This window comes from Strix aluco, chromosome 3, assembly GCF_031877795.1.
Source record: "Strix aluco isolate bStrAlu1 chromosome 3, bStrAlu1.hap1, whole genome shotgun sequence".
NCBI classification, from domain to species: domain Eukaryota; kingdom Metazoa; phylum Chordata; class Aves; order Strigiformes; family Strigidae; genus Strix; species Strix aluco.
In genome coordinates this window covers 91,124,339-91,151,219 of record NC_133933.1, presented here as the reverse complement: position 1 = coordinate 91,151,219, position 26,881 = coordinate 91,124,339, and the positions used below count along the sequence as shown (strand labels likewise).

Genomic DNA, 26,881 nt, shown 5'->3' with positions numbered 1-26,881 from the left:
TTCCGCTTCGCCGGCGACGTCACCCTCCCGCGACGTCGCGAGCCGAGGGAAGCGCTGCCGCTCCCCGCCCCTCACGTGATGGCGCCCCCGCCATGCTACAGCCCCCAGCACGCGCCGCTGCGCGCGGCCGCCGGGAGGTGTGGCCTCAGGGGAGCGGAGCGGAGCCGCCGCCCCCCCCGGCCCCGGGCGGTCCCAGGCAGCCGCCCGGCAGCGGAGCGCGGCTCGGCCGTTGTCTCGCGGCGCTGGGAGCGGGAGCGTGCGGGGCTCCGTCCTGCCCCGCGGAGAGTGCGCGGCCGTTGCCGCTGCAGGGCTTGCTTGTAGCTGGCCTGGTCACGGGCCCCAGGCCGCGGTGCTCGCCCTCAAGCCATTTAAATCTAGGTCATGGCACCGGAGTCCCGACCGAGGAGGAGCGCGGGCGGTGACTAAGCCAAACAGGTGGTTCAGGCTCGGGAGGAAGGCGGCCGGCGTTGCGTTAGCATTCCCACGTCACCCTCCCCAGCTCCCCTCGCCGTCCGCAGCCAGCGTACGAAGCCCGAGCGCGGATCCCGGGCACTGGCGATGTTTCCGGCGGGGTGTGACAGCGTGATCCCCGAGCGCAGCAGCCGGGCGTAAACCTCGGCCTTCGCGGCAGGGCCTCACGGCCGAGCTGCCTCACGGCTGAGCTGCCTCACGGCCGTCCCACCGCAGCAGCGAGGCACGGCCCTCCGCGCCCCCACTCGCACCAGGTGAGCTAGCGCGGCGCTCCTGCGGCCGGGCCGCCCAGCGCAGCCCAGGCAGCCTCCTCCGGCCACTCCTCTCCCCTTTCCACCCATCGCAGCCTTTATCGGGAGGGCCGGGTGGCGACGGTACCGGCCTGCGGGACCAGCGCCGTCACCGCCGGGCCGCAGCCCCTCAGCCCGCGAGGCAGGCGACGGCGGGAGGAGCCCTGCTGGTCCCGCCCGGCGCCCCGGGGGCAGCGCGGCTTCCCGCGCTCGGGGCCCCGCGGCTGCGGCGGGCGCCGGGCCGGGCCGGGGGCGCGCAGCCCGGCGGGGGCGGGGATAAGGGGCGGGGCAATGACGGGGGCGGGGCGCTGCCGCCTCGCGCTCCTCGCTTTGGCGCCAACTGCTTCAGGCCGGGGGGCGGGTTCTGCATACGTCGCGGTCGGGGACGTGCTGTGCGTCTGCGGCCATTGGCTGTCGCGGCCGGGAGCTCCGCCCCCTCGGCGCCCGGCCTGCGGGAGCAGCGGCGGCGACCTGCGGGGTGTCGCGGGCCGGGGGCGGCTGGGCCGCGGCGCGGCGGCTGACCGGTGGGTGAGAGCTGGGGGTCGCGTCGGCCTGCGGAGCGGGGCCTTCCTCCTTCCTCCCTTCCGCCCCTTCCTCTCCTCCGCCGGCCCGGTGCGGGGCTCGGCGCCGCCTCGTCCCGCACGGGTGCCGCTCCCCTCCCCCCCACCCGCCCTCCCGCGCGGCTCCCGCCGCCCGGTTCGGCCCGGCCCGGCCCGGCCCGGCCGTGCGCACCTCGGGCTCTCCCGGCGCCTTGCCGGCCCCTCCCCCGGTGGTTGCGGGGTGCCACCCGTGCGGCGGCAGCTGGGGTGCCGCTGGCCGGGCCGCGATCGGCGGTTCTCCCGCCGTGACCCCCGAGAGGTCCTGGACGCTTCCGCCGTGACAGGAATCGGGGTGGGCGGGAGCCCCTTCCCGCCTGTGCAGTGAGGGCGAGGCCTGGGGAGCGGGTAAGGGCCGCTGCCTCTGAGCTGGCAGGCTGCTGCTCGGCACTGCTCAGTGCCTCAGCTTGCCCCGACACCCGAGCCTTTTCCTGTGCTCTTTTCCACGGAGCGGATGCCTTGGTGTTGCAGACTGCTGCTCTCGCTTCAGAGGTGCTCAAGTACCAGTGTGTGTGCTCGTAGTCACTCTGCGATAGCTTTTGTGGCGGATACTGTATGTCCTGTGGCCGAGCATGGTCCTGTGGCCGAGCATCGCTATATGCCTTGGCAGGCAAAATGTTTCTTGCCTGGTACCCTCATTACTGCTTTGGCTGGTGGTGTCAGTCAGGGGAAACTTGCTCTTAAATGGTCAGCAGAGAAATCAAATTACCAAATCAAATTATTTTAACTGGTTAAGATACACATTCAGATAACCTGTTCATAGAATGCAGTGCTTGTTTTCATACCAAAATTTCTTTGTAGGATCTTTATTTGATCCATATGAATAAATGATACAGCAGAAGATCTTCTTCAGAATGCTTATTTACAGGACAGATAACTTCTTATTTTTCTTGATAGAGCTCTACATATCTTGATGTAAGAGTTTTCTTCTAGTGTTGGATTTTGTTGAAGAGCAAGGGCCACATGTAGCTCACATGTAACTGACTTATTTCAAGATGCTTCTATTTTACGATGTTGTTCTGAAATTGTTGGTTAATCTGTCGTCTTTCCTCTGATATTTTACTCAGATGGGGAAGCCATAGGGAGTTTGTATCATGGCAACAGATGAGGATGGACTGGAACTGTTTGATATCCGCTACAGTGGTAAGATATGTTAGTTTACTTTCTGTTTTGCAGTGAAATAACACAGGCAGTCTTATGAACATAAATAGGTCCAAAAATAACAGAGAAAACAAAATGGAAACAATTTAAGTTGGGGCAAATACCGATAAACTTCAGCTGTAATTAAATGACTGTGGCACAGAATCATTGTAAGCCATATCCCATTAGTAAGTTTGGATTTTAAACCGTAGCTGTGTACTTTGGATTTCTACTATATTTTGAGGAGATGCCTGAAACTGGTCTCTCCCCTGTGTTCTACAGTATGTAATTTAACCTTCTCTGTATCTTAATGAAGCGTGTATTTGGATGGTTAGGAGGATTGTTCCTTTGATGGCTATTTGTAAGAGCAAATATATGTATAGTACCAGCAATCAAGGTACTCTAACATCATTTCCCCCTCCGCAGTTGATTGATCTGATGCATATTTGTGAGATTCCCAGCCTCAAAAGGACTGTGGATATTGATATTTTCTTTATAGCAGTAATATTTGTTGCAGAACTGGAGAGATTCACATAGAGGAGACAAGACTGATAAGAGGCATTGGAAAAAGTTGTGAAGAGAGACTGAGGAGATTTAGATTAAAATACTTTTACAGAACCAGTTAATGTGTGAATAGATGGCAGTACTAAAGCAAATTCTCTGAATTACGGTACAGACTGTTACAATACTTTCTGTTTAGTGAGAAATGTTTCTTTTAAGAGTAGTGGTTTTATCATGCTAATTCTTACATTTTTGTTTCTGAGTTGTATAACTTTCGTATTCAGTGTATTCTAGAAAACAGTTTAAAAATCAGATCAAGTTGTCTTTGTTTAAAATTTTAAAATTTATTTGTACTTAAAGCCATATGATCTTCATGCACAGTTCCTGTAGTATTTAGGAATTGATCTTACAAGACTGTCTTTGCTTCTTGGTGACTAAAGATCTTTCCTCCATGGTAGCAGTAGCTTGCCTGTCTTTAGTCTGTACTACTACTACTTTTACTACTCTCTACTGGTCTAGGATCACAGCTGCACTTACTTTAGGAGAAAGTTAGAGGTTGGAGTTTACTAAATGTTTAATTTGGCTTTTTTTTTTTTTTTTTTTTCCTTTGCTTTAGCTGAAGCTTCCCCCTTCAAGGAAGGTGATGAGAGCTCAGTGGATATTTACGATGGTTTGGACAACAGTTTGACAGTTCCTGGTAGGTTGATTGTATCTTGCTGCTTGGCTTGGAGCGTTACAGAGTCTCTGTGCTTCTTAGGTGGTTTCAAGTAAAACAACAGTTAGCTTTAAATTTACATTTAGCTGGTCTAACATATGCTTCAGTGAGCTACTTGTTTAAATTCAAGACATATGTTACACTGTACAAACACAACAAAGGACTCTTAAATCTATTAGCTGAATGATTATAAGATAGTTTTCACGTGATACTGGCTTTTAAAGGGGTGCATAGAAACCTTAGCTATTCTCTCTGTGCCTTGATATAGGACACTTTACCTTGGAAAAAGCACCTTTGTTTTGTGGTTTTTAAATAGCTTCAGTACCAGAACCAGCAGTCACTTATCACTAAATGCCCAGTGAGAGCTCCAAAACATACTTTCTGTGTGATACAGTACATTCAGTAGATCCTTTTAACCTTTTGTTACTTTCTCAATAATTTCACATGCTAATACAAATTAATTTCCTCTTTTAACATCTTTGAAAGTAAGAAAGAAATGGACCCAGCATGTTATTTTTTTAGAAGTCTTAGTGTACTGTTTAATAAAATGCTGTTTCTAGTGTTTAAACAAGTGTTTCTCTGCTGACCTTACTACTGTAAGACCATTGAATTTTTATGGAAGGACTATACTGTATCCTACAGACATAAAGCATCTATACATCTTTTTCTTTCTTTCCATTTTGTATTTGTTACAGCATATATGAGTATTCTCTTAAGTATATTTCACATATTGAGATGCATCATTTAGTAAACAAAAGATGCAAGGAGCAATAACAATGCAATGCAAACATTTTATATGGTCTAGTTCTGAGGGATTTTTTTTTTAAATTTGGAAGGAGCATTGGTGAGATTTTTGCTCTATACAGAGAAGATGTTATTTGCACGATGTCTTGCATTGTGTTAATAATACTCTTTGCATTATGGTATTGTCCAAAGGATTTGAAGCACAGCTTTGACAGCTAACTTCATTTATTTGTCTGCAAATAAATCTGTGTTTCAGAGGTGTCATAATTCAGGTCCTGCCAGTAATGTGTATTTGTAAACAGAGCACACAGGTTGATTTGAAGAAAAACCACTGTTACCTAAATAATTGGGGTGTTTGGGTGTTGGGTTGGTTTTTGTTCTGTTTTTGTTTTCTTTCATTTCTTTGGAACTAAAGCTAGAGAGTTTATGTTTATGACAGAATACAAAGCAGCAAAGAGCATATATTCAACACGAGAAGCGTTTATTCAACCCCATACCAGCTCTGCAGTAACTCCATTTGATTCTGATCAACAGATCCATGTTTGTGAATGTGTAGGTGATTGGCATCTGAGTAATCTTCTCAGTAATTTTTTTTCAACTGCAAATGTTTCCAAGGTAAAGTCTGGCCAGAAGCTGAATGAATTGTAGGATGCACGTATTCATTCTAGCTTTCTGCTATCTACTGGCTCTGGAATTGCAGAACCTCAGATCACTGCTAAGGTGTAGCTCTTCTTGTTTTGTAAATTAGGTAGATTTTCTGTGAGTTAGCTCTCCTTTGACTTAAAACTACTTATTAGTCATAAAATGCACCCATCTTTGTTGCTAGGAGTTCTGTACATCTTTTAATTTTTCTAACAATGTTTTCAGTTGAACTTTCATCGTTACCTTTTATGTCGATTTAATTGGATCAAGTATTTCCAGTAAAGCTAATATAAATGGTGAAATTCAGGATAGGAATTTCTCCAAATAAGGTAATGTGTTTTCCTCAGAGAGATAGTGCAACCTGGCTTTGAAGAATACCTTTTTCTTTTATGTAATTGATTTTCTTTCTACAGACAATTCTGCTCCAAATTCTATACCAGCTGGAAACAGCTTAAATTTATTTGATGAGATACTAATTGAGGAAGGGACTGCAAAGGAAGCATCCTACAACGAGGTGTGTATTAATGTGACAAAATAATTCTGGTGTGTTGGAGGTTTTTTGTTCCAAATTTTCTTGTGTAAAGTGCAAAAAATTTTGTCAATATGCTCACATTATTGGAAAAATAGGTAACCTGTTTTTAAGTAAGTAAAAAGAGTGTGCTAATAAACTGTTACATCAATAATTTATCAGAATAAGTGAAATTCTTGCTCTGTGACATGGCCTGTTCTCATTTAACGTCCTTTGCACACAGTTCATGTATCAGCTATGTTATGGGAAAATGTATTATAGTTTCCTTCTAGTTAAATATCTGTTCAGACATCTGATACAAAGCTAGTCATGACATTTCTCCCAACAAATTTTACCAGACTAAAGCAGATAGGTCATGGATTAGTCTTATGTGTCATTAAATTTTGTCCTTAAGACTGAAGACAACCATGCAGTAGATAACTGCTTCTAGAAAATCAGCAGAACACTTACTCATGTAGCATCACCTATCCTGGTCCATAAGACACATCTTAATTAACTTGAGCTTTGGAGTAAAAGGGACAGATATCCACAGATACAGTGTGCTATAGAAGAAGCAGGAGCAAAACTGCCAGGACTCAGTATACTAAGTGGCAAAAATGTCACTTTGAAAGTTTGAAAGCAGCTGACTGTTAGGTATGACAATAGGGAAGTTGTCCATTCTTTTGTGAAAGTTTTATTACCATCTACTTTTAGAGAAGGGCTCGTGCCAAATGTATTTTATTTAATTTTGTCATCTCAACAGGAGCATGTCCTTTGCAGTCTATTTTTGCAGTCCAGGTTTGTTTGTAGTAACTTTTTGTTGTGTTTTTCCTTATCTGTTTTGTATTATATAAAATCTGTAGGGCTCTGAGAACTCTTGCTCCGTGATAATAGTGTCTTTAATTTCACAATAATATGGCTTCCTGTTACTCTCTAGCCTGCTGCTGTTGGGCAAGCACACATAGATTTCCTCTTGTCTGAGTGTTTGTGATGTTTTAGAGACTTGTACCTGTTGGAGCATATTGAAGCTTTTTGTTTTAATATGGCTCTAATGTGTTACTTTTGGAAAAAAAACAACTTTGTAATTGTCATGGTTTAACCCCAGCCAGTAACTTAAGCACCATGCAGCCACTTGCTCACACCCCCCACCCGAGTGGGGTGGGGAGGAGAACTGAAAACAAGTAAAACTTGTGGGCTGAGGTAAGAACACTTTAATAATGGAAATAAATAATAAAATATAATAATAATAGTAATTGTAATGAAAAGGAAGATAACAGAGAGTGAAATAAAACTGAGAAAAGACAAGTGATGCACAGTACAATTGCTCATCACCCACTGACTGATTCCCAGCCAGTCCCCAAGCAGCAATCTGCCCCTCCTGGCCAAGTCCCCCCCCCCAGTTTATATACTGGGCATGATGTCATATGGTATGGAATATCCTTTTGGCTAGTTTGGGTCAGCTGTTCTGGCTGCGTCCCTTCCCAACTTCTTGAGCCTTTCCAGCGTTCTTGCTGGCAGGCCATGAGAAGCTGAAAAATTCTTGACTTAGTGTAAACACCACTTAGCAACAACTGAAAACATCAGTGTGTTATCAACATTACTCTCATACTAAATTCCAAACACAACACTGTACCAGCTACTAGGAAGGAAATTATCTCAACCGAAACCAGGACAGTAACATAAATTACTGTGTTAACTAACTATAAATCTAGAGGAGAACTTTTCTGTGTAATTAAGTTCACTTCTCTGCTGTGAATTCTTCTCTCTTTGACAGTTGCAGGCAGAATATGGAAAATGTCAGCAGCAAATTAAAGAGTTGATGAAGAAATTTAAGGAAATACAGGCACAGGTACTGTAGTTCAAAGGGCAACATTGTCAAGATTTATGTAAAGCAAACTGAATATTGCTTTGAGAGTTAATTTCATATGCTTTCCAAAATTGATCCACTGTGCCAATGGTTTGTAAAGCAACTCTGTAGGTGCTAGGAGCTTGTTCTGCCTAGGATTGTTGCGAGGATAGCCTGGTGACAAAATCCGTAGGTAAATTCACTTGTTTCATGATGTTATGTGTGGTAAGACTTTAGTTGCTTAAAAGCTATCTTCTATCTATCTCCTTAATTAGAAAATAAGCATGTCAAATGAATAGTTACCAGAAAGGTATCCAGTTCTCTTGTTTTTTTAAAGAATCAGTCTTTAATGCGCTAGGGAGAGGGTTGCAAAGGTACCTGAGCTGGGAGAGGATGTCTGTGTTGCTTTGGGCATACTGCCATTTTGATAAGGCTGAACTGCTCTTCAACTTGAGCTAGTATCCCCATGCTGTGCCATTCTATATAGTTAGATTATCTCGGGCAATTCTGCAACATACTCTACTGTGTATTACAGATAAGTCCCAAAGGTTCCATGCTTTGCAATGGTGAGTAGCTTCTGCCCAGAAGCTGACACTTCTGTATTGTTTTCTGCAGAAATTTACCTTTCTGAGCAGATTTTGCTGAGGACAGTTATTAAGAGAAGGGGTTATCTCTAGGACTGGTAGGTAGGGTTATAGAACATCATATCTAGAAACGTTAGAATGCTAGAGCACCCAAAGTTGGTTTTGATACCTTGAAAGAAATACAACTACCCTCTTTCTCTGAAAGTGCTTAAAAGCTACATCTCTCATTTGACACACTGACCAGGAAAGAAAGAAATTGAGTAAAAGAATAAAGCAAAGGGGTGGATTATAATTTTTCAGCTCTATGGCTACTTGATTTATGGCATATTTCAGTTTTAATAAATTGTATGCTTTAAACATCTTAAATAATTACCAGGAACACAAACAGGAGCATAAGCATTGTTTAAAGGGGGAGGGGAAAAAAAAAAAAAAGAGCTCCTTTGGATCTCAGTAATTCTGACTTGAATTCTGACTTCTCTAAAATTGTTTCTGTGTGTTCTACTGTCAGTTTGCATGTGATGGGACTTTTTCTAGTTGTTGTCTTGCACTGTTTTTCATTACATGTTTGGATACCCAAGCTAATTCTTGTTTTTTCTCTCTCTCCCCCTCTCTCTATTGCTCTCTTTTTTGTATATATTTAAAATAGAATGTCAGTCTACAGAATGAAAACCAAGCTCTCAAAAAGAATATTTCAGCACTTATCAAAACAGCGAGGGTGGAAATTAACCGTAAGGATGAAGAAATCAGTAATCTCCATCAAAGGTATAACTAGACAGTGGGACTGGAAACATGCTTTTTGTCTGATCATGTTTATATACTTGTAAGAAACTTTTGCGTGTATTGTAAGTAAAACTACTGAAGAAAATAATTAGTTAGCAAGTAACTGTTTGTATGGTTTAGTACAGGTACAGTCAAGAAATAGGTAAGTATCTTCTTTCTTAATGAAGTCTTCGGTTTCTAATTAAGAAAACAAGGAGGAATCCAAAGGGTGACCATTTGCCTGAATTCTTTTTTTGTTCGTTTTGTTTAATTGCCCCTTCCTGGTGCATGTTTCAAAGCAGATACTATCTTACGCAGTTCAGCTTCAGAACTAGTCTGTTTTATGCTCTCAGACATGAATTCCATGGATCTTTTCAGATAACAAATGAAAACAAATAAAGACACTATATAATGTTTTCATGGCAGGATATGAAAGCCCTATCTCCAGTGGTGGGGGATAGCAGCTAGAGAATTCTTGGTAATTTCTGTATACTACTAATCTTGCTGCAAGGAGCTGAAAATGTTGAAGTATGGATGGGAGATTAGCTGCATGTGAGGTTTCTGAACCACTTGAAACCAGAGCGGGTGCCCAAGATTCAGGACCCCTGGGTTATCACAAAGTCACCTGCTTGTTGCTTGTGTGACATCAGCCACACCATTGGTTTGTTTGTGTTTCAGTTTGACCATTTAAAATTTTCTTGCACCAAAAGGTGTCATAAAGAAGGTTCATTTGATGTTGCTGAGTTAGAGGCTATATGCATAATGTGATTTTTTAATTTTTTTCTAAATACAGAAATTTACTGGATATGACCTGATGGAGGTCAAGAAGTTTTTACGTGTAATTCTTCCAGTTTGTTGGCTTTGACATGGCAGCTGTCATTTTCACACCTTTGAGTGTAGTATTCTGGGTTTTAAATTAAATTGTCTGGAAAATATTTTCTTGTTTTGAATACTCAACCTCATTCAAGAGTTTACAAACTCCATTGCAATACGTTCTGATGGTGATGAAAATTTATGAGCAAGGCATTTTATCTAGGTATTTTGCAGGCATCCATTGTGGAAAATTGTGGGGAAATCATCCCTTTGAGGTCTTAGAAGCACGCCTTGTCTGCCGTATGGTCTATCATAAATTAACATAAGCAATCTACCTATCTGTAAAGACTACTTCAAAGATAATACCTTTGAGGGGAATTGTAGGTCCTTATCTCAAAAAAAAAAATCAAACTAAAAAAACCCCCGCCCAATTGTATACAATTACATTTATCACACATGTATGTAGATTTAATAACCATCCAAAAGCACGGCAAAAATTTGTCAGTATAGTTAAAAATTAAACAAATATAGGAAGGGGTTTTGGATTACAACAGCCACAGCATTGTTTTAGTTCAACATTCAGTTCACATCACAATGTTACATTTTTGGAGTAGAGCCAGTTGTATAAGCTGATCATTACATATTTAAATTTACTGTGTTAGCCCATAGGAAATGTTCAATTTTATAAAGCAAAACCAACTCCATTTTGTATTTGAGATAAATATAGAATTATTTTACACTTGAACTGATTCCTTACAACTGGATGCTGAATCAACATAGAATTTCAGGCCAAAACCAAATGTCTGTGTGCAGCAGCCGCTTCATCCTTGACTATCTAAAAAGGAGTCAGATGTTTGGTGGCTTGCTGCCGTCATTTGTTGGTGTGACTTTTACTTCTGTTTCCTTCTGCATGGATTAGACACAGTGATTCTTTTTAGATAGTGGAGAGTATTTAAGAAGGTTGCCGTTGTCTTTAATCATGTCATTTTAATGAAATGATTTGTTTAATATGGCAGAAAAGTGTTTCTTTTTTGCTTTTTGGTTTGGTTGGGGTTTTTTTGTTATGGTGAGGTAATTTTGAGTTCTATCAGTAATGAGTAAGGGTTCAGGCCATGCAGGCTACATGTGCCCTTTTTAAATTATTTTTTTCTTTTTATTATTATGACCTTGCAGCAGTAGCATGTGGCCTTGATGGTGCTTGATTATTGTAATTAACTACTTGTTTTCTGTAGCTTGCAGCAAGCTCCAAACATGGAAGCTTATTTGCTTATTGGGTAGAGTAAGCACAGTCACATTGTACCTATTATTTTGATTGCCAGTTTGCCAAATAGTAAACTATTGAATTGCTCTTTTTTATTATTATTATTTTTTTAAATCGCTAATGCTGTAAAGAACAACTTTTTTTTCTAGGGGAAGGCTCTTTTTCTTGCTGGACAATGAAATACTAATCTAAATTACTGAAATTGTTAATTAGACTCAAACCAGTATTTTTCCACAGATCTTGCTTTTTCTTTAGATTAATTTAATTTGGAAAATACATATACAAATTATATTCTTTTTTTGAGTGCTAATAGAAATTGATAAACTTCCTTTTTTATCTCACATTTTTTCAACTCGAAACTGAAAGAAAGCATGAAAAATTTTGAGATATATGGATTCATTGCAATTTAGCTTTAGTTACGCTTAAATAAATTTTAAAATAGTGTAATTATTTTTCTTTTTATAAACAGGCTTTCAGAATTTCCCAATCATCGAAGTAGTTTCACCAGAACATACCTTCCAGGATCAACTAATGGAAGGTGCTCTGAGATGTGTAAAACAAAAGATTCCAAATTCAGATCTTCTGATTTAGGTGATAGTATAAAGATGGAGCATAGAATGAAAAATGACTGTTCAAAAGATACATGCCACAGTTACTCATCTCATAATACGGACAATGGGAAGTCTAGCTCCGAAAAAAGAAACACTCCATATTTACCGAGATACCCTCCCGAAGAGCTCTGCAACAATACTACTCATACATGTCTACCTAACTATGACCATAGTTCCAACAAGGATAACAGAAAGGAGAGAAAAGAAATCAAAAATAATGAACAGTACAGTAGGGGAAATGTCAACAAATACAAAAGAGAAGCACATCAGAACAGCGGGAACAGTGGTGACAGTGAAGAGGGGAATTCAGATCCTCAACAAAAGCTGAAAACCCTTTCAGAGAAGGCTGGTAAAAATGAGCTGCAACAAAAAAGTCAGAGCGTAAAACTCAAATGCAGTCCAAGTGTAGAAAGAAGAGTAGAAAGGGGTGTTTCTTCCTGGGAGAAGCAAAGTACTGGTAAAGACAGATTTCAAACAAGAGGTGAATTGTACACTGATGAGAGATCGCAACATGTATTAAAAAAAGATTTTAAAACACATGATAAAGATGAAAAAAATGCTGGCCAAAAAAATAAACCAAATGAAAAGCTACAAGAGCAAGCAAGGAGGTCTGGTAGAGGGAGTAGTCCACACTCAAAGAACGAACATTCAAAGAGTCTTCATGAATCACGTAAGTGTCGTGTGGAAGAGTCTAGAAAAGGAAAAGACATCGACTGCAAGAGAGACAGGGGAACAAATGATCATACTTCTCGAGAAGGAAGGACTTCACCTTCTAATTTCAGCAGCAGAGAGCATAAATATGCACGCTTGAAGGAAAATAGTAGTAGATATGAATGGGAAACAGCACATTCCAAATCGGAAAGACACAGAACTGAAGAAAAAAGGAAAAGAGAAAGAGAGAATCAGGATGAAAACAGACATTTTCGAAATGAAAGAAAAGTTGCAAAAGAGATTTCTCACCAATCTGCAAAAGAATCTAAGAAAAGTACAGATGTTACAAAAAGTGAGAGAAACAAGTCCTATAAGCTAGAAGAAACATCCAGAGTAGCAGATAGCTTAAAAGACCATAAAGTTCCCAAAACTAAAGATGATCACACTGGGACAAAAAGCAAAGACTTAAAACTTAGCTTTATGGAGAAGCTAAATTTAACTCTTTCTCCTGCTAAGAAACAATGTCTCTCTCCAACAAATGGACTTAAAACACCTTCCCAAAAGGCTACTGATGAGGGAAGTACAGAGCTCACGCTGCAGGCAGAACTGTTAGATTCTGCCCACCCTGTTAACTGTGGTCCCACAGAGCAAACTAATTCAACACTACAAGTTCTGGACAGTGCAGCTCAAAGCAACGTGGAACCAGCACTGCCTGTTTCTGTCAGTTCTGAAAATGAAGCCTTGAAGGTAGCAGCAGCAGATCCAGCACAGTCTGAAGCATTGCCAGCAGTGGCAACTGATGAACTGAGCTCAGAAACCTTACCAGAAACAGAAGTGCATCAGGTACAGCCCCAAGCCTTGCCAGAAGCAGCAGAGGTACTGACTCCTGATGAGATGCAGGCTGGAATGCCAGAAGTAGCAGAGGCTTGTGGTCTGATTGAATCGGAAGCCTCAATAACAACAGTGATGGATCTGAATCACACTGAATCTTTGCCCCTGGAGGTGGCAGGGAGTGTGTCAGAGTGTGAAAACTTGCCTGTGACAGTGAATGTGATGCAGGATGATAACGTACCAGCAGCAGAAGTGGCACAATCTGAACCTGCCAGTGAAAGTACGGGAGCCCTTCCAGAGTCAGCAGCAGAGAAGAAAGAGGAAGATAAAATATGGCTAGCTGCTGACATAGAAAGCTCAGCAGACCAACATGGCTCTCAAAACCTTGTCTTGAATGATTCAGAAGCCAAATGTTCTGGTGACCTGAAGTCCTGTGATGTCGCAGATGATCCTAGTGAAACAAAACCAGACTCTTTAATGGAAGTAGTGAAGGACAGTGATCACTTGGCTTCAGAAAACATTGAGTGTCACGTTGAGGAAAAGAGTATCTGCGAAATAAGTATGAGCACATCTCAGTCACTTGACAGAACTATGCTTACTGATAAGGATGAACCATTAGTTGACCAGAATGCTTGTGATCTGGAGCCAGACCTAACTGAAATCAGTACTGCAGCACCTTCTCTTAGTGGTGAGATATATCCTAGAACTAAAGAGAGAGAAACTAACCCAGTTCCTGTTGATGATGACAGCTCAATACTGAGCATTGATCTCAATCACTTGAGGTATATTCCGAAGGCAATCAGCCCACTGAACAGTCCAATGCGCCCTTTGGCTAAAGCACTTAAGATGGAAAGTCCCTGCAAAGGTCTTGTGAAGAGTTATAACAAAGGTATTTATATATATATGTTCTAATTTCTTTTCTACATAAAGGCTTAAAAGATCCGTTCATGGAAAGCAGAAATCACTTTTAACTGCTTTTAACTTCTTTTAACTTAAATTGGTTCTTCTTAAGCTGTATAAGTCTCAGTGGTCCTTTTTGTTTGTAGTGGAACCATTTAACAGTGCAGCCAAGATTGTAGCCAATTGAACATTAGTGCTATAAAAACTGGAGTTTGTCACTAGTGACAGGTGAGTGGTTGAAATAAGAGTTATGTACTAACTCCTGAAAAAAATACATCTAGATTTCTTAATTGCAGTTAGTTCTAAGTAATCTCACTGGTTTTTCTCTGAAATTGTAGAGGCTAAAGTTACTTAGGATTTCAAGTATTTATTTGTGAGAAAGCTGGAGAGAGTACCTGAGACTTAATTTCTGGGAATGTCCGCTAAGAGAAAGCTGTGCTCTCCATCTGAATTAATTTCAGTGTGAATTTTTATATATATTTTATAATTGTGAGTCGGTGAGTGGGAAAAAGGTAGAATAAATAGAACATTAGGATTTATCATTAATGAAGGAAGAGCTAACTCCTACAGAAGATGTCAGGGAGATAAAATAGGATGACATGACTCACAGGAAAATAGGTGACCCAAAGTTTAAATCTTTTACTTGTGTGAATTTAACTCTTCCTGTAATATCATGCTGCAACTAATAACATTTTTTGTGGAAGTTTAGATTTCCTGCCAGAAGAGGAATGGTAGAGTAGCATTTAAATCCTTTTTCTTACTTTTTGGAGCATAATCCTTATGTCTTTTTGCAAATCTTAGTGTGGTTTACTCTGGAATTCTGTCTCTTGTGCTTGAGACATCTACTCTCTTACGTGTGAATTTCTTTAGCAGTTTATATTTCATTCCTACAGTAGTTTATATCTGAAATATCTGGGGGGACACAAGAGCTTCGGAATCAGAGTTAGATGAACATAAAATAAGTGTTTTTCTAATTTGGTAGTGTTTCCCTGAATTACTTATTAGAGGAATCCATCCTGTCCAGAACTTGCTACTAAATTCTAAAGCAGTGATTTTCAGCTCTGAAGTTAGATGCCTAGTTGTCTTTGCGATCCGACTGATGATACACATGTCAAATGTTCTGCATCTGCTAAATTGGCAGGAGTGTATGGTTTCTCTTGGCCTTGAAATTCAGTACTCACTTTCCTACTGTTCTGCAGGACAGGGGTACATATATTGATGCTATATTTTATCCACTTTCATTTATACTTTGGCTTGTCAAAATATTGAAGTGATTGGTTTGAGATGGTATTGATCCTTGTAAAACCAAAATGGAGGCAGTGATGGAATGTTTTTGCTCCTGTAGAATCTGTATAAAGTAAACATTTTCAAATGTTGAAGTGTTAATCACAAGTTCATTTTCTACAGAGATCAACTTAGATATGCTCTTTTATGAGATTGAATGTTTGTTAGAGGTCATTAAGCAGTCTAATCTATGTGCGATTGAACATAAGAGTGTTTTATTAACTAGAGTGCCCAGCAAGCCTAAAATTAACTGCAAATCTCATTAAACAAGATATACGCACTTCAGTGGAATTATTGTACAATGGAAATGAGCTTGCCTTTTCATCTTTCGTAACATGCTGCTTTGTAGCTAACTGTAATTGCTTATTTTTCTTAACAAAATAGCATTTGGTTTGAATTTTAAATGATTATTAAATACACATTTAATGATATCTGAAAAGTATAAAACATTTAATAAACTTATTTGTGAGGCAGAATAGGGCATACATATGTGGCAGAGCTTTAACCTTTCGTCTCACATATCTCATTTCTCATTGCTGTCATTCAGGAATCTGAACTGGAGGCTTTCTCCAAAATTTCTGGGAAAAAAGCTTTTTATGCTGTTGTGGTTAGTTACAGTGCTGGTAATCTTTAAGTGCATCAAAAACAGAAATAGGAGTTTTATCACGTGTGCGGTGCCTAGTACTCTTTTTTGTTTAGTAAGTCAGTTTATTGAAAGACTCAAACCTTTTTATCAGCCCTGGAAAAGATAGTTGAATGCAAACGTGAATAGGTCATGCATTCTTCTCAATTTGTTTTCAGTGTGAAACTGTTAAAAAAAAAAAAGGCACCTGTTGTATGTAAATGTTAGTCTGTAACGATGTTAAAGTTAAAATTTAGCTTGTGCAGTGTTCAGAAAACTTGTTAAAGTAAATGGAAGGAAGTTCGAAACTGATGGAAACTGCTAGATTTTTCTGTTTTCAATGGATGTATTTGTGAGATCGATCACATGTATTTGGTGAAATGTTGAGGTCTTATTTGCCCTTTGAAGCTCTGAAAAATTTCTTAAACTAGCAGCTGCTGAAGTAAACCACCCAAACTTGTTATAGCTCAAACTTCCTGCGTTATCATTGACTGTTTCAAACAAACAGTTCTGAGCAGTCAGTTTACAGAAGAGAATCTTCCATTTTTTTCTGAAAATGTCTGTTTATAATTGCATTCTTTATGGTGATTAGCAAACTGTTTTCTTTTTATAGATTTAATTCCTGAAAGCACAGTTGTCTGCCCCTCAAAGAATTTGTCAAAGGAGGTGAACAAAGAAAATCAAAAGCCAGTTAGCATGTCTGATGAACACTTAGAGATGGAGTCCCAGCTGAGTATCTCTTCAGATGAAATAGAAGAAGGAGAAATCATAAGCAGCGATGAAGATGAAAAAAAATCTAAACCAGAAAGAGGCTCTGAAAATACAAAAAAGTCAAGACCAAAAGCTTCTCCTGAGACACGAAATTTGACCAGCAGTCCACAGAATCAAAAGAGCAAAACTGTGCGTTGCAATGAAGAGAATGGAAAATTTGTTTCTGTGAAAGTAAGTACAAAGAAGAACAGAGAGAGGCATAAAAATCAGACTTTTAGATCTTCGAAGGATATGAAGAAAAATAAAACTGTGAGCCTTGCTTGTCTTGAAAAAATAGTTCATGTTATTGTTGAACCTTCAAATGTGCAAGAAATCATGCAGATGCTAAGAGCTATACGAAAACAGATGAGGAAAAATTATATGAAGTTCAAGGTACACTTCCCAGTTCAGCATTTTCACAGAATTATAGAATCTGGTATCATAAATTTTACATCATTAATAAAATACTTGAACTTTTCCAAGATGTCTACATTAGGTGAGACATTAAAATTGAACATCTGTGATATTATAGAGTCCAAACTTAAGCAAGTTAAAAAGAATGCAATAGTGGACCGTCTTTTTGAACAACAAGTATCAGATATGAAAAAACAGTTATGGAAATTTGTAGATGAACAGCTCGATTACTTATTTGAAAAGATAAGGAGAATTATAATAAAACTATGTGATGTGGGAAATGTGGGAAATGAGAGTGAGGAAGGGAAGTTTGAAAGAGCAGGAAAGCAAAAACACAAGATGAGTCATAAAAATGATGTGCAAAGATCTAGAAAAAAGTCCCTGAAAGCCAGATCTCAAAAGCCTGAAGAATATATCCTTTCGAAGCAAATTGTGGACTATCAACGACCTAAGTGTCACCACGAGAAGAATAAAACAGATGCACCAAAAGCTGCCTTTACAAAATGTCTTAACTCCATTGATAACACCAGGAATTCCCAAACCAAAGTGCACCTCTCTAAAGAGAATAATTTGCAAGGCACTCTCACTCCATTGAAGGGTGTAAAATACGAAAAGGAAGGACTCCAGCTGTCCAGAGATGCTAACAAGTCTGATCTTAGTTACGAGCTTCTCACAGAGCAACAAGCTTCCAGTCTTACGTTTAATCTTGTAAGTGATGCTCAAATGGGTGAAATTTTCAAAAGCTTATTGCAAGGTTCTGACCTCTTGGGAAAAAATGGTGGCAATATCGACAGAAATGAGTGGGAATTCAGGACTCCAGAAAAACAGTTTTTAGACAGTCATAAATGCAGAGGTAATGCTGCTGGACTGGTGCAAGAGACTGCTGCAAAGGAGGCTTGTGTGGAATCTCGACCAGTAGAGGATATTAACTGGCCTATTGTTTCACCTGTAAGAGCTCCCTCTTTAGCATCTAGGCTACAGATGTCTGTTGATCCCGATGTGCTAGATGAAAGCTGTATGTTTGAGGTTCCTACAAATGCAACTTCATGCAAAGAAGATGAATGCAATTCACAAAAAAATAAATCATGTGTTTCTTCTATCCTCCTTGAAGATTTGGCTGTTTCCTTAACTATTCCATCACCTTTGAAATCAGATGCTCACCTCAGCTTCCTAAAACCTGAGAATAATTCTAGCTCCACTCCCGAGGGTGTTCTCAGCGCACATTACAGCGAAGATGCACTTCTTGAAGAGGAGGATGCCACTGAACAAGACATTCATTTGGCTTTAGAGTCTGATAACTCAAGCAGTAAATCAAGTTGTTCTTCATCATGGACAAGTCGGCCTGTTGCTCCCGGTTTTCAGTGTCGCCCCAGCCTACCAATGCAGGCAGTAATCATGGAGAAGTCCAACGATCATTTTATTGTAAAGATCAGGCGTGCAGTGCCATCTGCCTCACCAGCATCTGATCAGATGGTTTCAGTGAAGGAGGTGCGGGCACCCTCAGCCAAGATTGAAAAAGAAGAAATGAGAAGTGGGGAGAAAGACAGGGACAGTCAGAGTGCCACAGCAGCCACTGTGCAAGAAACTGTCAAACCAGATCTGGTTAAGACGTATCAGTTGCCTCATGTCAGGACTGGACAAGAACAAAATCCTGCCTTCCCTCACCCGCCAAAGGAGTCACATAATAGTATTGAAAAGGAAGAAACTACTGGGTTGCTTGGACCCTGTAGAAAATCTTCAAACCCAGAGAACCACGACACTGAAAGCCCACATGAAGGTGCTGAGCAATCTCAGGCACACAAATTGAAAGTATCTGAAAACATAAATGAAATGGGCGTTAGATCTCAAGCTGCTTTTCCTGCTGGGTGCAGTATAGAGTCATACATAGACTTAACAGATGATATTGTTTGTAAAACTTCATGTCGTGCAGTGGAATCCACTGCAGATAATAGGACTCGGGAAGCTTCTACAGGAAACTCAGAAGTCGGTGATAAAAAGGAAGAACTGGAAGAGTGCTCCGATGTATTTATCGACTTAACAGAAGAGCTTTCCAATGAGACACTAGCAGGTGAATGTGATCTTGAAACAAAATCCACTTCAAATACTGATGTAGGATGCCAGATAAGTATAGATGATAAAACTAGTAGGAAAAGGAAAAAGGAGACTGTTGGAGAGAATTCCAACTCAAAAAGGCAACGAAAAGAAACTGAATCAGCAGCTGAAGGGAGTGATGCAAGTGATGTGAAGTCTGAAGAGGTAAATTCAGCACCCAAACGATGTTCCAATAAGAAGAATGAATTGCAGCAGAACAAAGACTCTTCTCCTTTGGCTTCATCTGCATCATCACCTAGTCTGTATGCCAAAAACATCATTAAAAAGAAGGGAGAAGTAGTAGTTTCCTGGACGAGGTAATTTCTGATTTGATCTGTTTGATTGGTTTTTTGGTTTTTTTTAAACTACATGATATACTGAAAAGTAGAAAGAAAAAGGTATTTAGCTGATGGCTGAAGTTACTCGATAGCTTTACATCCTTCTATAGATAATGGAGTGGGAGCCTCCTTCCATCTATGCAGGATGGCTTTATGAGATAGATGTCTTCTCTTTGAGTACCACTGAAAGATGCCCAAGTCTATTTTATCCTTTTTCTGTAACAGTTGTCCAGGGGAAAACAAATTTAAGAGCCGAACTGGTTTCATCTAATCCTCTTAGCAGCCTTTGGAAGTGAAAAATTTTTAGTCATTTCTTAGGTAAGTTAAATCAGATTCGCCTTAAGGAAGGTGGCTGCCATACGTCATAACAAATTCTACCACATATCCAGATCTCCCAGAGCAAGTTCTTTCTGCTTTTGTTTTTAAAGTTTGTATGCTAAGGTAACAAAACTTACTGTATTGCATTGTCTGTAATTTTTGTTTCCCTTGCCCATTTCCTTTCCTGCCCAAAAATTCCAGCCAGGCTTGGTAGGGAATGGAGATATTTGATGTTCCTACAAGGCCTGGAAGCATCGGTGACTGGGTAAAGGAGAGCAGCTAAATATTTCCCCCGCTGAAAGAAGGCATCAGAGCAAACAGTTTTCTGGTTTGGGGTCAACACTGCTCAATCTGCAGAAATGTACTAGTCAGCCATTCAGCCCATGTATTGCAGTTAGTAGGATGTGGGTGACAAATGAGGTGACTGTGTGTGTCGAAGAAATGTGCAAAGTTATTGTGGTGTATTCTTATCCTTAAGAAACTATAGTTAGCAGGTTTTGCTGTTCTTGCTACAACTTGATACAATCAACAGGACATTCAGGACAGACTCTTCTGACCTGTAGTTCAGATATAAAGTAAGTTTGTAGGTAGCATTTTAAAAGGAAAGCTCTTTCATGGAAAAAAGACTGCAAAAGCTAATATGATTTTTAACGTGCAGACCAGTGAGATAGGAAGTTACAGTTTACAGATTATTACAGTTTTCTTTATGAATATGACTAGGTTTTGTGTGTCATAGTCTTTGTCTATCTTTGAACTATGCCTAAAAAAAAAAGTTTATTTAAATAACTAGTCATTACATTTTTCTTTGAAACGGAGGAAATTAAATTATGTACTGGAATATGGCAGGGTTCAACCAAAGATACATAGTAGCTACTGTATAATGACTGTGTCTTACATATATTTTACATATACCTAAATTCATTAATGAGACAACAATTAGACTAAGAATAGACTCCTGGTCCTTTATTGTCATGTGAACAGTAGATGTGCTCTGAGTACGTTTGTTATATTAAGCCACTTACAGAAGTCAAATACCTCTCTGTTTAGTCTTTGAACATCAGTGGGGGCCTTAGGTGAAAGCCGCTGCCTAGCCAGTGAAACTGAGACAAGTCTGCCTAGAACTACTGGCCCCTGTTGAATTTGAGTTCTTTTCAATTCAAGTTTAAATGTCTGCTTTAGAAGTTTAAAATTCTTTTTGATGACTTTGGGTTAGGGCTAACTCTATTGTAGTAATCCTGCCCTTACTAATAGGGTAGTGTAATCTTCACTTCCACTGGTTTGTACTGACTGTTACTCTGTGCTGGTAGAGGGGAGGATCCTCCGTAAGTTCATTGCTGCTGTTTGAACTCATGTCCCATAGTTCGGAAATACTCAGAATTTTATATATGCCTGTATGTATTTTTTTGTTTGCATGTACACATATATATGTATTAATATTTTTAAATGCATTTTTACTATAGAAACGATGACCGAGAAATTTTACTGGAATGTCAGAGAAAAGGACCATCGAGCAAAACCTTTGTTTCCTTAGCCACTAGGCTGAACAAAAGCCCGAATCAGGTAGGTGATATCATTCTTATATTTGATAACAACTATGTGCTACGTTTATGATTGCAGTTGAACAAAAACCTTTGGAGATCTTCTGCTAATTTGGAGTTGTTTTTTCCTCATGTCTTTTGTTGGGGGAGGTTTTTGAAAAAATAATCTTATATTCTCCCAGTTGTTACTTTTTAAAAATATACATTATAAGAATATTATGGTCCAGGTATTCTTCAGTACTTGTTTTCTTGGTACCTTGAAACTGCTGTGTCCAATCATAAGCCAGGGACAACAGGATTGTTTCTATTGTTGAATCAGCACGTAGATAAAGAAAGGCAATTTGGAGAGGTGCAAAGCCTTTGCACACATTTAATAAGTTAGAAAAGGATTAAAATTAGAGCTGCAAAAAAAATACCAGGGTTTTGCAGAAAGGACATTTTACATGAAAATGTTTCCTTTTTTCTTTCATTTTTTTAATTAAGAAACTTCAAGAGTCACAGGTGTCAAATTGATGTAGAATATTTTCAGAGGTTTGCATATAACTTTGTAATTGTCTTGAATTGCTATCTTAATCTCTATCCTGAAAATCTAAAAAGGGAGAAACACCCATTTGACTAAGCTAGGAAATCCTGCGTGCTCGGGATTTGGCTTTCAGGGTGTTGTGTTGTATGGTTACAGAGTCTTTGTGGGGTTTAGAAGCTGTTGGGGTGAATCGTTGGATAAAACAGTGTTACCTGTACATTTATGCCACTCTTCCTAGCTAGCTACTTGGTGGGTGGGAGATGTGCTATAGCAATATGCATATGGCGATAAATAGTTACAATTGAATGAGGTCGCTATACAAGCTGTAGCTATGCTCAACAAGATGTTTGACTCCTCTACAGACCAGTTTTGTAAAATCCCTAGTAGGTAGATTACTCCATGATGAGTCATAAATACCTGAAGCAAAAGTTGTACAAGAGGATTGAAAATAACTGATAAACTGGGCTTTTTGTGGAGTACAAAATAAGCTTTTGTCCTTATGTTTGAATCTTACTCACAGTTATACTTGGCAAAATTCAAGTCTAATTGAATTGGAAGCCTTCTTTTTTTTTCCTCCTTGTTGTAAGAAACCTGTGTTAAACTAGTAGTTGGCTCTAGCTCTCTGTGATTAACCTGGTGGCTGTTTGACATGTCAAAAGAATAGGAAGACTTCCTACATCCAATTAACCTGTTAATTGTGCTCCTAAAATTCTCCTGCTAAAATAAATTGGAAGCAAATAAAAAACAAAATAATGATCCTTTTAAAAAACTTTATGCTGTCAGATCAGTCTGTTGTGGTTGGTATGGAAATCTGGGGTGTTAATGATATGTCTTTTTTTTTTTTTTTTTTGTCCTCCATTAGGTTTCAGAAAGATTCAAGCAGTTAATGAAGCTGTTCAAGAAATCCAGGTGCAAGTAAACTTACCACCAAGTTGCTTCATGGTTACAGGATTTAGCTGTTACGATGGACTACAACCACTATATTCATATGATGGGACTAGTGGGAGGTATCCAAGTCAAAATACTAAGTTTGATGCACTGTTAATTATTTACTTCCCTGTCGATGTTTCCTCTGAACTGCTTTATTAGAATAACACAGAGGGAACTTTACAAACAAACTGGCTAGGGAAGACTGGGCATGTACAAATGGAACAGTATCATTTCAAGGGGGTGACATCTCCTGTTGGTTAAACGTGTTCTGTAAGCAAAGACATGGGCGTGCAGTCAAGTGGAAATGGTGGCTCTTGCTTAACTTGTCGGAAGTACTGCGTATGATGGTGTCAAACCATGATTTTAAAAAGTAAGAGTGCTTTGAAATCCACTTGATGGATAATCCTGGAAAATGACAGGGGCGTCGTCTTGGTTACCTTGAAACATATTTTAAGAAGTTAGGCCTTTTTCTTTTAAAATAAGGCAGGGCAATGATAAGAATGATTCCAAAAGCTGCTTATCTAGTAATGGAATTTTGATGGTAAGGAATAGGTGGTTCTTGCTGCTTTGTCAGTTGCTCATAGTGGGTTTCAAGGAGAGAATCTGTCACTGAGTGAGGGTTTGTCTTCAACTTTAAGCATGTTATCTAAACCATTTCTTCACGGCCACCAGCGCTCAACAGAGATGGATGAATTTCTCTTTGAGGGTGCCCGTCTGTCATTGACAATGGGGAAAATCTAAGTCTAGTTTAGTGTTCCAGTTTTCAAAGTCAAATAAAATGAGTCCCAACCTCTGAGAGTTAAGCCAGTCATTAAAGCAGTGACCAGTTTTCCAGTTTCTTTTAAATTGTGAAATACCGTAATGAGTATTCATTTACAAAGAACTGTCTTGTAGTTAAAAACATTTTGCAGTTCTGATGATATTTAAAAAGGCTTGGTATTGAATTTTGAATAGTTGGGGTTCTTTTTTTCCATTAAAAATGTATTGAATTTTTTTCACATTTTTTTTTCTTTGGAAAAGGCTAATATGTTTTTCTGCTCCAGATTACATCTGGGAAAGGCACTTAATTTAGATCTTCAATATAATGAACATTCTGTTTTGCTAAAAAAAAAAAAAAAAAGGACAAGTGATTTTCTTTTTAAAATTAATTTAGAAACAGACCTTTACAGTTTTATAAAATGTGAATTTATACTTACTAACCAGGAGAAAAACTTTTCTGTAAAAACAAGCAATTTCAAAAGCTTGTCAACTTGACATGTTTTGACAGCAACTGTATCTATCTTTACAAATTGTTTAGTACATTAGAAATTCATTATGTTCTATTTTAAAGAACTCTTATAATTGCTTCCAGTTTTACTAGTACATACTAAAAGTGTGTATGTGTGTATATATACGTATGCACACACATCTCATACATCTTGCTGCTTTATCCCAAATTTGTAAAAAGCTTTTTTTTCTTCACCGAAGAAACATTCCTAGAAGTTGCACATTTTTCTATTACAGATTCATTGAAGTTTGAGGTTTTATTCTTTATTGAGGATCGGAATTGCTGTAGTCTTTATTCAAACAGAACATCTGTTAGACCCACCTAAGTGCATTCCCTTTCAACTTCAATTAAATTGGCTTTTTTTCAGAATCCAATGACTGCTTCTTCAGTTTCAGCATAATGGTTTTTTGCTCCCTCTCCAACTAATGGGACAGACTTCTCATTCTAATAAACCATCAGATAATTTGTCAGCAATGTTGCCACTGACACCTTTGGAGTATTGTAAACATGACCTATGAAATGGATTCTCATGCTGCCAAACAGTGCATCGTCCTCGTTTTAGGCAGTGCTCTGGAAACTGTTACAAGGAATGACTTCAGTAGGTGATGATGTCAGTTCTGGCAGTCTTCCATCTTAACGTGCTTGCTTCTGAAACGTTTGCTTCTGATGATCAAGTGTCATCTTCCACGCTACGCTGGCAGCGTCTGGTGATTTCAGTGGCGGATTGCTGTACCTACCCATACTTGTTCTTAACAAACGTTTGAGACAGTTGTTTACTTATTGGAGATTTAAATCTAGCTGATTCTGTTCTCAGAATAGTCAGTTTGCAGAGCAGCGTTCTTGCTTGTGGAAAAATCAGGCTCTCCTATGAGTATTCTTTTAACCATATCCTTAGAGATCAAAATGTGCACAGTACTGAAGGCACTGAGGGAAGTAGCTTCTCTCTGCTTAAGTGCTTCCTCTCTGTCTCAGAAAAGCAGGCAGTATTTTATTGCAAAGTTGTTTATTCCTTGTCTGTGTGTGTTTACTTTCTATCTGTACAGGTGATGGGGGGGTTGGGTTTGACTGTTTCAGTTCTGACTTGGGATTCCTTTTTTGTAAATTATGAAACTTTTTTTAATGTTCTGTCTATTGTAAGTAAGTGTACAGGTTCCTACATGGTCATGTAAAATATCTGATGTGTGTATATATATAAATATATGTATAAAAATAGAGAGCTTTCTTTAGCCAAAGATGATTTTTTTAACTATATAAAACTCCAGGTTTATTTTGTATAAACTAAATAGTTTGCTTACTGTAAGAGTAATGCAAAAAATAAAACTGTAAAATTCACACACATGTTCTTGTTGAACAGAGGTTGGCTTGGAATGGTTTTGTACCATTGTTTGTAATTTATTTCTCCGACAAGAATTTTGATACATATATGCAAAATGTACTGTATGTAAATCTACAGTCCTATTTGTGAAACCTCAGGTAAATGAAAACATTTTCTAGAACTGTTGTCTAATGACTTGACAACTACAAATGCTGTGAAGCAGCATTAAAATTTACTTCTGTTAGTCTGTATAAATGAGTAGCTATGTTGATGTTCTGGCCAATAAACATGGAAGTAATTAGCTGCTGCTCTGATGCAATTACTGCTCCTGATACGTACTGCTTATTTCTTAGTGGACATGACTGGATCAGAAATTGGACAATTTCACAAACCACATAAAACTTCTAAACCTCAATTAGAACCTACAACTTTCCTCTTTTCTAGAAACAGTGGGTTAGTGTTGAGTGGAACATTGCAAAGGAGAAAGACCTTTTTCTGTCCAAGGCTTTTCATTGGAAGAGCGAGCTGGCAGCCCTTTTAGAGGCTTACTCCAATTTGCCATTGAGGACTAGGTCTGCTTCTATCCAACGTGCATATTTGTACAGGGTTCAGTTTAACACCTCTTAATGGACATAAGTATTGGAAAATTTTCCAAAGTGGGAATTCAGAGAGCAGGGTTTTTGGAGATGTACATAATGATGAAATCATAGAGCATTAGGTATTGAATTTTGAGGGCTTTTCTCTGAGGTATAGTCTGTTGCCAGCTAACTGTCTGCATAAAATAGTTGACTGGACTAAAGACATTTCTCTTAGGTGTCAATCCAGCAACCCATAGCTATTTCCTTTAAGTCTTTCCTCTATTTGTCTTTGCTCTAAAACCAGCTGCAGAATAATCTTCAGCAATTTGTCTTCATGAAGGGAGGCAGCAGTAATGAAGCATGCCAAGAAACAGGTTTAAGAATTTCTTAGAAGAATCTATGAAATCAATCAAGAGACGTTTCAGGAGCAAAATTGGCTTTGATAGGAAAGATGGATAAAGTTTCGGTGGTGGCTGGCAGGTCCTCTCCCATCAGCTTGAAAGTGCTGTGCTGTGCCACCAAAAGCAAACCCATCTGAGTCACAAGAGATAATATGGGGAATAAAATAGAGAAATAACCTTAACAAAAAAGAAGTTGCACACCTCTTGTTAAACTAAAGAGGCCCGTGGTTTGAATCTGCAAACTGGAACGTATAGTTGTCCATATTATTAAACTAGTTAGTGTGGTCTTTGATAATTAGCCCAGTCCAAAACCGTGCAGCTATCCTTAACACAGTTTAGACAGCAGCATGGAGCAGGGGCAGGTCTCAGTAGGCAGTTCGGATGGGGGCATCCGAGGGTACTGCTGTGCCAGTGCTGAGGGCTGCAAAGATGTCCCTGGCCTGTTTTATTTCATATTGTAAAGGTAAGGTAGCCTTCATCTTCCTGTGAAAGGCAACTTGCCCCAGAAGGAGCAAGTCTAGTGCCAGTAATGTTTGTCTGTAGTAAACTGGAATAATCTGCAAGTTCAAGTGTGAGGTGACTTTTTTAATAAACCAAGGGGTTTCTAGCCAGTCAGGTTATGCTGTACGTGGAGTGGTTTTGGCTAAAG

General features: G+C 39.7%; 1 protein-coding gene across 4 annotated transcripts; it reads left to right on the top strand.

The window, feature by feature from the left end:
• Positions 1-165: 165 nt before the first annotated feature.
• On the top strand, positions 166-25,555 carry CASP8AP2 (caspase 8 associated protein 2). Of its 4 annotated transcripts, none has more exons than XM_074819548.1 (10): positions 166-725; positions 2,425-2,500; positions 3,615-3,695; positions 5,513-5,613; positions 7,382-7,456; positions 8,684-8,799; positions 11,340-13,852; positions 16,383-19,341; positions 21,141-21,240; positions 22,604-25,555. In XM_074819548.1, exons 2-10 carry the CDS (start codon positions 2,452-2,454, stop codon positions 22,658-22,660), a joined length of 6,051 nt encoding a protein of 2,016 aa, XP_074675649.1. In that variant the 5' UTR covers positions 166-725; positions 2,425-2,451; the 3' UTR covers positions 22,661-25,555. The 4 variants fall into 4 exon arrangements, with proteins under 4 accessions (XP_074675649.1, XP_074675650.1, XP_074675651.1 ...); XM_074819549.1 differs by lacking the exon at positions 166-725 and adding an exon at positions 1,203-1,285; XM_074819550.1 differs by lacking the exon at positions 166-725 and adding an exon at positions 1,752-1,849.
• The last annotated feature ends 1,326 nt before the right edge of the window (positions 25,556-26,881 follow it).

Bases quoted from the DNA above. Each gene is read 5' to 3' on its own strand.
- CASP8AP2 (XM_074819548.1), top strand. From the start codon at position 2,452: ATGGCAACAGATGAGGATGGACTGGAACTGTTTGATATCCGCTACAGT. The intron at 5,614-7,381 runs GTGTGTATTAAT...TCTCTTTGACAG, and splicing joins AGGAAGCATCCTACAACGAG to TTGCAGGCAGAATATGGAAA. The intron at 21,241-22,603 runs GTAGGTGATATC...GTCCTCCATTAG, and splicing joins TGAACAAAAGCCCGAATCAG to GTTTCAGAAAGATTCAAGCA.